This window comes from Lactuca sativa, chromosome 7 (assembly GCF_002870075.4).
Source record: "Lactuca sativa cultivar Salinas chromosome 7, Lsat_Salinas_v11, whole genome shotgun sequence".
NCBI classification, from domain to species: domain Eukaryota; kingdom Viridiplantae; phylum Streptophyta; class Magnoliopsida; order Asterales; family Asteraceae; genus Lactuca; species Lactuca sativa.
In genome coordinates, this window is record NC_056629.2 from 53,894,736 (window position 1) to 53,906,617 (window position 11,882).

General features: G+C 30.8%; 1 protein-coding gene across 1 annotated transcript; it reads right to left on the reverse strand.

Annotated features, from left to right (window-relative positions):
- Positions 1-3,306: 3,306 nt before the first annotated feature.
- On the reverse strand, positions 3,307-9,800 carry LOC111906165 (uncharacterized). The gene is made up of 7 exons (XM_042896686.2): positions 9,252-9,800; positions 5,678-6,181; positions 5,185-5,295; positions 4,959-5,081; positions 4,739-4,786; positions 4,210-4,640; positions 3,307-4,141 (listed from the first exon to the last, which is right to left on the reverse strand). The coding sequence occupies exons 1-7, from the start codon at positions 9,703-9,705 to the stop codon at positions 3,494-3,496; spliced, it is 2,319 nt and encodes a 772-aa protein (XP_042752620.1). The 5' UTR covers positions 9,706-9,800; the 3' UTR covers positions 3,307-3,493.
- Between the last annotated feature and the right edge of the window lie 2,082 nt (positions 9,801-11,882).

Consider the following 11,882-nt stretch of genomic DNA (forward strand, 5'->3'; position numbering starts at 1 on the left):
GTTTTAGTCCTAAACTAATTTTTGTTTACGAAAAAGTCCTAAAAACCGGCAAAAGTTTGCATTTTGACCATTTTTGACTGGTTAGAACCGGTAACAAATTAATTTGGGACTATTTCATAAATTAACAAAAAATATTTGGGCTTTTCTGCAAAAACAAAAAATATTAGGGCTTTTCTGCAAACAAAAGCTTTATTATTATTATTATTATTATTATTATTATTATTATTATTATTATTATTATATATATTAAATTTGTTATTATTAATATTATTAATAATACATATAAATACATTTAAATAAAAAAATATATTAAAAACATTTTATAAAGGTGAAGATTGAGCAGATGGTAATGTTTTAAGCATTGAAATCAAGAATGTTTGTTTGTATATTCTAACTTTGTATTATTATTATTATTATTATTATTATTATTATTATTATTATTATTATTATTATTATTATTATTATTATTATTATTATAAGTATACTATTTTTTAAATTTTTTATTATTAATTTAATTAATAATACATTTAAATTTAAAAAAAATATATATATTAAAGACATTTTATAAAGGTGGAGGTTGAACAGATGATAATGCTTTAAGCATTGAAATCAAGAATGTCTGTTTGTATATTCTAACTTTGTATATGGTCATTTCACATTTGTTATTATTGTTTTTAATTCAGAATATTAATATTTAACAATTTAAAAAGAGCTACCGATTTTTCAAATTGTTTACAAATAGTGAGCATGTGATTTGCGGGTATGTCTTGTGTGTAAGTATTTGAATTACCAACATGTGTGTTGCTCTTTTTCATTATTTTATCTTTATGTTTTTTTGGAAACATAATAGATATAGTGTATAAAGCAAAACAAATCATATTACTTTCTATTAAACAATATATTGTAATTAATACTTTCGAATTTTGATATGTGTCAACAATGTAAATATTTATTGTAGATTTGTTGGATTTGAAAATAAATAATTCTACCTTAAAAAAATTTATATACAAAGTGATAAACCATTTTATCTTAAACTATTTATACAAAATTTTACAAATAGACAACTTCTTTTAAATTGATAACTGTTAATATTTTGAATTGAAAACAATAATAAGAAATGTGAAATGATTATATACAAAGTGAAGACATGCAAGCAGATATTCATGATTTCAATATTTAAAGCATTAGCATCACCACCACATTCACCTTTAATTAATTTCTTTAATATTTTTTTATTTAAGTGTATTTATATGCATTATTAAAAATATTAATAATAATGAATTTAAAAATTAGTATACTTGCTTATATTTTTAATAATAATAATAATAATAATAATAATAATAATAATAATAATAATAATAAGGTTTTTGTTTGCAAAAAAGTCCTAATATGTTTTTTGCAGATTAGTCCCAATATTTTGGGTCATTTTATGAAATAGTCCCAATATTTTAGGTCAGTTTATGAACTAGTTTCAAATTAATTTGTTGTCGGTTCCAACCGGTCAAAAAGGATCAAAATGCATACTTTTTCCGGTTTTTTGGATTTTTTCGTAAACAAAAATTAGTTCAGGATTAAAACGTAAACCAGACCAAAATTTTAGGACTTTATTAGAGATTTCCCTATATATATATATATATATATATATATATATATATATATATATATATATATATATATATATATATAAGATAGGATCACTAGATATCCTAAAAGATAGTAAGGTAGGGTTAATAAAATACTTTCAAAAAAATTTTGTAAGAGAAAAAGGATTCTTATATTAATATAACCCACTAAAATCCGAAAACTATAAACATATGTGCAGTCACCAACATTATGTTGATGTTTTCCAAAAATACATGTATTCAAGGAAGCTGCTGGAGTTTTAGCTCTGTCTGTTTATCATATTTAGTCATGTTTTGGTTGCGTGCTTGTCTTTTAAAACAATGTAATCCCAAAATAATTTATAATAAATAAACGAAATGTTTGTGATATTCTTTTATGTTATGTTCTATATATATGTTTATGCCTCAGCCCAATCTCCCATTGTTCGCACCGCCCGCCGTTTCTACTGCCAACCAGGGGTGTGACACGTGAAACCCATGGTTTACTAACATGATTGCCTCCCCTGACATTATCAAATGAATGTTGGAATCTACTCTATTCCTATCCCATTCACCAGCTTCCTCATTCTTTTTTAATGTTTTAATTTTCAAATGTGACAGAAAGTAGGGTTCATGTCTTCTTCATCTTCATTTGATCTAGGGCTTCTCTAACTTTGGATTTGATGTATCTTCATCTTCATTTGATACGGGGCTTCTCTAACTTTGGATTGGATGTATCTTCATCTTCATTTGATTTGGGGCTTCTCTACAATGATGCACTCCACCTCTCCTAACTTATTTAAAATCAGGAATGTAATTCTACTCGTAATCTGTAAATTTTCATTATACTAAAATGACATACTAATAATTAAATCCCAACAAAAACTAATAACCACGAGGATTCGGGAGAACAATCATCAAAGGATAACCAAAATGCTTTAATCGAATTTTTGTTATTGAATGTGTATACAATTACCGAGAGACCAAAGAAGACACCACTAAAAAAAAACGTTTTGGCTACAAAGAAAGTCAAAACTCAAAAGCCTTTAACCAATTTTTACATTTTGCCCATGCGTTTATGCCTTATTTACATATTAAACTTATTTACATATTAAACCCTAGACAATTCGTTTTAAACCATTCTAGTCATTGGCTTACAAACATGTCAAGTTGAAAGTCAAACCTTGTTACCGAACTCGAAACCGAAAACTTTGGATAGTCAACCTGTAACCTAACATTTCATGTTGATTAAGCCGTTCACACCAAACTAAACAGCTCGAAGTTCTCCCAACATCGCATTGATCCCTACCAAACCTCTCGCCATCCAAGCCACTTTACTTTGTATTCCATAAAATGATATAAAAGTACATTTTGTGTTTTATTGGTATTATTTTTGTATATCTATAACATTTTATTATTTTAATTTTTATTAACTTATTTCATATTTAATTATAATTACACACAAAAAAAGTAGCATTGTCAAATAAGAGATTATAAGGTATTTTATACATTGCTTAATTTATGAATAAGAAACACCGGCTCCAGCTGCATATAAGAGATTATATGGTATTTTACAGATAACTATGACTATATAGAAAATATTATCGTGGATGTCTTATGAACAGGTCACATGAAGAGTATGTTGTACAGACCATGTTCATTGAGGGTTACATTAAAAAGAAAGCACTAATAATAATAACAAAAATACATTTTTTTTATGTTTTTTTAACTTTAAAATAATACGATGATGAAAAGTGCACAGGTATATGCAATTCACAACTCTTAAAATCATTCCCATTTTAAACCCCCGAGTTATCACCCAATCATAATTTATCTATCCCAACGCCTCAAATAACTATCATATTACAAAGTTACCAATACAACAAAAAGATTTAATAGAAAGGACGTTTCATTCTTTCTAAACTATCCTTACTATACGCAACATATTTCTTACCAAAAATCCTGCGACCATACGTGGCACTCACCAAGTCTATGATTAAAGGGAACTGCAGAGTCACAAATGAAGTAATTGGTAGGCATGTCAACACAACTATTGGTGTAAGAATTCTTGAGTTTCTTTGACCAAATACAAGGTACAACGTTGCACCAAAAGCTATTATCATGGCTGTGGTTGAGATAAACAACGTGGCCAAACCAATAATCAACTTTGTGGGCAACTTGAAGAGGAAGTCTTGTTCAGCAAAACGTGCAGTGAGAATTGACAAAAACATTAACAATGAAGTAACAGCTGCGAATAACGATATGGCATCTGATATTGCAAATATTGTGAAGGCAGTGTGGTTAGTAAAAAGTGGTATCCCAGTGTCTTGATTGTTTCCTCCTGGCACTGTAATAGCAGCTGCAAACACAATGGTGGTGATCAATGCAGCTGTAATAGTGTAGGACTCGGCAGTTGCCTTCATCCATTTTTCTCCCTCAATCACCAACTCCTTGTGTTCTCTTGTAAATACCATTTGAGGTGTTTCGTCAAAAGAGTTCTTCTGTTTGATGTTTAGTGGACATACAAATCCTTCGACTTCCTACAAGATTAGATTATGTTAAGTATGCTTGATAAATAAGTTTTGTTCTTGAAACATTATATTCGTACCTTAAACCATTGTAGTTCACTTTGTATCTGTAAAGCTGCTCCCGATATGAGATTAAGTTTGTTGGTAGGTGCCAATCTTGCAGCCAGATGTAATAGGTTATTCCCAGAAGAGTCCTTGATTGTTCTGTAAATATTCTTATGATCGCTCATATGATATAACAGGTTGTAAACCTTTTCAGAGCGATTTATCACAGCATATTGAATAATGTTGTGACCATCTTTGTTTGTACTCCAAATTGCGTTTTTGAAGAAAGGCACAATCCAGTGTACAACCTCGTATGCATTTTCTCTTATGGCTTCAAAAATTGGATTTGTATAACATCGATGGAAGGAGCTCGGGTCATTTTTATGTTTTATTCGTCTACATACTGTCTCTAATAGCTCCATAGCATCAGCATGAACTTGAACTCTCTTTATAATAAATGGTCGCACTGAAAGACCAAATGAGCATGTCAAACAAAGAACTGTGTACTCTTCTTTCTCTTCCATTTTTGGTTATAAAATGATGGTAACTATCAGTTCATCTTACCTAACATCTTAAGCATTCGTGGGAAAAGAAAAATCACATAAAAAATCCCTGCATTACACGATAGATAGTTTGTTAGAGTTATGTGGTTATGCAATGTGCAACCACGAAATTAGAAGGGTGCTACAACAAAATCTTTGTGAGTTGCAATTTTAATATGCATGTGGAATCAAATAATAGATAGTGAAAACAACACAGAACAAATCTTGGACTAATGAATTACCCCAAATGAATACCCCTAATAATATTGTAAGTAACAAACAGCAACAAGCTCTTGGATGTAATCTGGAAACATCACAAAAAGTTTGCAAGAATTCAGCTCCTTTGTAATGCATTATGTCAGTCCCTTCAAAGTATAAAATCGGTGTAGAGGAAGTTCGTTAGAGAAGCATTATAACAAATTGAAAAGGTAAATTAATCTTGCAGAATCAAGATAGAAAGCAACAAACCAGCGTATGCTTCAACTTTATTAAGTTCAGATGGGAAATTCTGAGCTATAGCCATCAGCACAGCGTCAGTATCCACTCTTTTGACGTGCCTCATCAAATCATTTGCCAAGTCTAAGTATATTTCAAAGTTAGTTGTTGCATTTACGTTGCTAGTTTTTGGACTTTTGACATAAAAGTCCTTAAGTTTAACAAGTTTTGTTTGTGACGAGATTTGTTCGTTTTGTCTAAAACTTGCTAAGTTTTTTTTTTCATCATGATTTTCATGTTAAATTTGGAAAACATACTTAAATAAAAACATAAAAGATTTGTAAATTTAAGGGCTTTTTTTCCAAATTGTAAACTTATGGGAAAAAATGAATTTTTTTTGACAAACCGTAACATTAACACACCTAAAATGGTCACATTGACAAAAGTGTCACATTTTGACAAACCTAAGGACTTTTATATGAAAATCCCTTAGCTTTTTTTTTTTTTGAATCCTATAGCCACTTACGAAAATTCTTTGAAGAAATAACAGAAACCAAAAGCTCGTCACCACTTGTGCCATAAAACAATGTATCCTTCTCTATGTCAGTATTCATCTGAGCCAACAAAAACTGAGACGTTTCGGTATGCATACTGGAAAGCGCTATGGCTAGTGATGTGTGACCCTCTTTGTTCTTAGCCAACAACAAATCTCGGTTTCTTTCCACCAAGATCTTAGCAGCTTCAGTGTAGCCAATAATAGCCGCAACATGAAGTGGTGTGTTGCCATCTGAATTCCGCACAGCTGACAATCGTATGTTCTCCGGTATCAAGTTAAGCAGGTTTAATATGAATTGTGGCTTTTGGGTAGTTCCCACTGCTACATGGAGTGCTGTGTTTCCATTATTGGTGATTTTCTCTATGGAAGTAACTTTGTGTTTCCTTTTTGTTTCAAGAACTAAATCCCAATCTCCTGATCGAATAGCACGGTCTAAATGTTCGTGAGCCTCTGCTCTTTCTTCTTCATGTTTATCTAAATTTGCATATTAATTGTTATGAAGGTAAACAAACTATAAGATAAAAAATATGTGTTGTAATATTCTAATCTAAGCTAATCATTAGGGATACGATGGAAAGAAAAATGGTAAGATAAATACATGCAAAGAGTGTATATAGATGTTAGGATAGAGGGAGTGATATCATGCGTGTAGCATTGTCATCTTGCCAATCTACATGTTCAATTAGCCATTTAAAAAGGGATGGTTTGTCATAGCATTTTTTTCATATTAGTAAAAAAAGTCAGATTAAAAATTGATTTTTGACTTTCTCTCCCATCTACAACAAGTTGCCGAACTCCTTGCCATGCCATGGTCAAGGGGCAGTGATTCTATGTCATGCTACTGTCGATATCAGCATGCCCATGAGTGGCACTGAACCATTCCCCCTAGCCTTATAAGGTATATGAACCTTTGAATACGATAGCAGTCATATGGACTGCGACACACACACACACACATACATACACACACACACACACACACACACACATATATATATATATATATATATATATATATATATATATATATATATATATATATATATATATATATATATATATATATATATATATATATGCATTAGTAGTGCATATATATGAACATTTTTCAAAAAAAAAAAAAAAAAGACAAAACGTCAATTGTTTTTTTGAGCCTAAAAATTGCTTAGACGCCTAATTTTGTTATATTTGTTGTTTTGATTTTGAAAAAGGATGTTTTGATTAGTAGTTCTTAAGTTCACACAAATATTTAGGTTCTTAAAAAACATGCATATGTGTGTGTGTGTGTGTATATATATATATATATAGACAAAATTGCAAAACTGGTCCCCGTGGTATGCATTTTTTTTGAGGTTTTAGTCTAAACCCCGACTTTTTTGGCTTCGTGGTCCTTTTGACCATGTTTGCTTGTGATTTTGGTCTCTTGGAAAACTAAAAAGACTAAAATGCCCTTTCTGATATACTTTTTATGTTTTTCCATTTTAATTTAAAGGAAAAAGAAAATAATTAATTAATTTGGGCCCACATATCTCTCTCTCTCTCTCTCTCTCTCTCTCCCCCCCCCCCCCACACACACACACCCTTTTTACCTGATCGTCTTCTTCATCAACACATACACACACTGAGATTAAAAGACACACACACACACACACACACTGAGGTAGGGACCGATGATTCCTCAAACTCCGGTGCATCCTTCTTCTCCTGCGACAGTGAGGCCACAAACTCCTCAGGTGTGAGTCGAAAATAAGGAGGGTGGGGTTCTGTGGTGGTTCCATGATGATGATAATGCTCATGGAGGTTCCAAATGCTCCCACTACCCTAACACAAACAAAATCGACCCTCTTCAACCTCCTCTACCGCTGCCATCTCCAATGTGGTTGTTTATTATGTTCCCGATCTGCCATTGTTTGTGGTTACCAATCTAGTTTTCCTTCATTTTGGTGACCCTAACTGCAGATAAAAACTCCGATCTGGTTATGATATGGTTTCTCCATCATTGAATCATCAGCTACCATAAGTTATGTGAGGAAGAGGGTGCAGGGATTTCGATGAACCAAGAACAAAACACAAATACATACACCTACTTTCTTCTCTAGAAAATCCTAATCTTTGAAATCACGAGTCTCCTTCATCGAATTCTTAAAATCCCCATAAGGATTCTCAGATTCCAAGTATCAAACTTGTGGGGTCAAGTTAAAAAAAAAACAACCATTCAATGAGTTCGTGAAGGATTTTGGCGAGGCTGTTGCCGACAATTACGGTGACTCTGAGGATTATGGAAACGATATGCTATTTGGGCCTCATCGAGTATTTTCTGAGTAAGGTAATCAATTCTTGAATTTAGTAATTGCTTCAGCCTACCTAATTCATCGATTGATTCATCTTGTAAATCAGAGTCATCCTTAGTAGTTTTCTCTGTTATCGGTAAAGGGAAATGGCACCAGGGGGAAGAAGATGAGGAAGCTGTAAGTAGTTAGGTTTGGAGAGAGAGAGAGAGAGAGAGAGAGAGAGAGAGAGAGAGGTATGGTGGATATGTGGGCCCAGATTTATATTTAATAATAATAATAATTTTAAAAATTGAAAGAAAAATGAAAAATAATTTCATTAAGGGTATAATAGTCTTTTTAGTTTGGATAGGGACCAAAAATGCATGTAAACTAGCTCAAAAGGACCACCAATCTAAAAAAGTGAAGGTTTGGATTAAAACCTCAAAAAGATACATAACACAGGGACAATTTTTACAATTTATCTATATATATATATATATATATATATATATATATATATATATATATATATATATATATATATATATATATATATATATATATATATATATATATATTACTCGAATATAAAAGTATATTTCAGTAATTGCATAAACATTTCAATCAAGTAAAAGTAGAGTTAATATCATAAAAAATAAAATAAAATAAAATAAACTCTTATATATTGAGGTTTTCTTTTTTTTAAATTAAACTCAATTTTTAATTTTCTGAAAAGACCTTATTTTTTACTTGAAAATCCCTTTAGCTTTTTTTTTTAAATAACCCTCAACTTTTTAATTGTTTTTGAAAAAACACTTAAGTTTTTATTTTAGTTTTCCTAAAAAAAATGCATTCATAATTAACAAGTTTTTTTTTCGTAAATAACTACTAAATGGTAGTTGGTCAAACCGGGAATAATAAAAGAAGCATGATCTTTATCAAAAAAATAATAATAATAAAATAAAGTTTAATACACAAAAAAAAAAATAGCTTTATACCTTTAAAAGAGCATATCATTGTTAATATATCAAATTTAATAAAGTTAAGTTTTTTGTGTTTTACAAACTAATAGGAAACATGAGTACATGTTTCATTGACTCCTAGTTTTTTTTTTTTAAATGTGAAACTTTAAATGGATGGGATGCAGACAAAATAAGTATTAAATGCTTGTTTCATCTAATGTAACCATGAACCCTTATTTTACTAATATTGTATCTAAAATAATTTAATCACAAACTCAAAGAAAAGATAGTGTTGCAAACAAGAGATTGTACCTGCAACAACAGGAGGCAGTTGTGGAACAACAGCATGACCATACATTGTCTGCAGTTCATTCCACACATCCATTGCACTGCAATCTTCTTCGGTCTTTTGATCTGCGAAACGATCCAAAACACACCCGAGTGTCTCTTTCGATAGCGAACCAAGAATCCAACCTTTGACAAGAGAATCAGATCTTGTCCATAGCCAGTGAATGTTAGGCTCACCCACTTTCTCCTTCCCGGAAACAACCATTTGAGGGCTTACAAGTGTTCCATCGATGAAACCAAGCATAGCATGACTCTTTAAGAGACATAGCATCTGTGTTTTCCAAATACGATACTCATCCTTACAACTCAGCTTAAAGGTAACAAAATTGGGAGCACAAACATGTGATGGGTATGGGTATGAGTATTCTTCTTCTTCGATTTCAAGTGTGATATGTGGATTAGAACTTGAGCTTGCCATCTTTGTATGTTTGTTTCTTTTGTTTCTTCGAATCCTGCTTCCAACTTCTTACATATTAATTTATGCTAGAAAAAAGATGGAGTTGACTTGCTTCATTGGAGATGGCGTCGACCCCACCTAATAGTTAAAGCACAACTAACATAGTAATAAGTTATTTAACAGAACTATTAACAGATGTTAGTAACGTTAGTTGTTGGCTAGTTAGATATTTAATTTTAGTTGTTGGCTAGCTAGTTAGATATTTTGTTAGGCTCATGATAGATAGAACAGCGTAGTATAGCTCTATGTACTGTATTTTCCATTTTGTTCAGTTTAATCAGAGAAAATGTTCTTCAATCTTCATACGTTTCTATTAACCTTGTATTTGAAAATGTGCTAATTAGCTGTTCTTAGCTCGGAGTTTGGACACAAAGATGTGATGTTGATGGTTATGGATAAGTTGGAGTTTTCGTGTGTCATTTGTATAGAATTCTTGTACTTTTTTGTTTTACTCTTCTTACATATTTAAGGTAGAGAGACGGAGTTTACATGTAGTGCTGAATGTGAATTGTTTACTAACTAATTACTGAGGCAAGATCCAAGAAACATATTTCACACCTAATCCCTACTTACTATATTAGTTTATTTAGTTTAGTGTAATTTAAATTAATATTAATATATATAACTTAATAATGATAATCGTATTAATTACAGAGTTTTTTTTATGTATTGCTGTTAAACTTATGTTTAAACACGTGTTAATAACTAGCTGATTTTAATTAATTAGCTGGAAATTAGAGATTGCTAACACTGGTTTGTGCCACAAATATGAAATGCTGATATGGTATGGGTTTGTTAGAGCCTCAGCCTGTCATTTGTATGCCAAAATAAAATTTGTATTTTTTTTTCTTTATGTCGATCTTCATTCCATCTTCTTTCCTAATTAAGCTACAAAGATGGAGTCGACTTGTTGTGCTGAAAAAAGCCATGTTAACCTAATTAATGCTTGTTAATTCATGAGGCAAGAGACAGCCAACCTAATCCTCTCAATTGTAATATTAGGGATAATGTTACCAAGATCCTACAAACTTTAGGAGTTTCTAAGAATTATATATAAATAAATATAGAATTTCATCACAAGTTGGTGATTGCTTTTGACAGAATTCTAGTAGATGTAATCTGAAAGAAATATATTTTTTTTAAACACGACACTAAAATTGAGGGAAAAAATAGACATATATGTAAAATATGTCACAAAGTGGTTAAAAGATTTGAAATTTTCCTCTAAGACTCGAGGGTGTGTATACAGAGAAATTTTTACTTTTTGTATATCACGTCGGCTTTTCCTTATCAAAACGCACAAAATTGTCATCTTTCATCATTTTTCACTTTCATTTTTTTTTAAATAAAAATAATTGATTTTTAAGTTATAATTTTTTTTTAATAATGATTAATTAACATAAAAACTTATTAAAATTAAACCACTTCATTAATTAAAACAAAAAAAAGATTAAAGTAACTAGAAAAAACAACCTAGATTTAAAAAAAACGAACCAATCTACGGGAAATATTTTTTCATGATCTTCTATTTCTTCTTCAAAACTAGCTCGAGAGCCGGTCCCGAAATGATCAGTGTTTTCCATCAAGAACTTCATATCCTCAATTTCTTGCCTTTTTGCATGTTCCTTCTTCTTTTCGGCTTCTTTTTCTTTGTCGAATGTCAAACATTGTGCAAAGATCAGATTGTATCTGTGACATCCCCAATTTCACGGCCAGAAAAGACCAATTTGTTTATGCTTTATTTAAAATCAGAGTATCATTTTTAAAAATAATATTTCGAAATTTGTACCCAAAAATATGATAAGTATATTATCAAAGTATTTCCGAAGAAATATATTTTCATTATATTAAAAACATTGGGATGACATCGTCAATACAGTGCATAAGCATAAATAGAAATATACATGCCTTACAAACATATATTATTCTAATGACCTATAATCTATAGATCTCTCATCAAATCATCACTCATGTGCTCTTTTTCCATTGCTTGTAATACAAGAAACTGAGTGGGTCGAACTTGGGAGCCTGGTGAGCACATAGGATTTTCAACCCACAATAATTAAGTTCTTTAATTTTATCAAATCTTTCAACCTTGAGGATTATCATCGGGATAGACAATATTGCTTAGGGGATTC

Coding starts and splice junctions, on each gene's coding strand:
- LOC111906165 (XM_042896686.2), bottom strand. CDS start 9,705: ATGGCAAGCTCAAGTTCTAATCCACATATCACACTTGAAATCGAAGAA. Junction 5,082..5,184: donor TAAAGTTGAAGCATACGCTG/GTTTGTTGCTTT, acceptor TATACTTTGAAG/GGACTGACATAATGCATTAC. Junction 4,142..4,209: donor GTGAACTACAATGGTTTAAG/GTACGAATATAA, acceptor CTAATCTTGTAG/GAAGTCGAAGGATTTGTATG.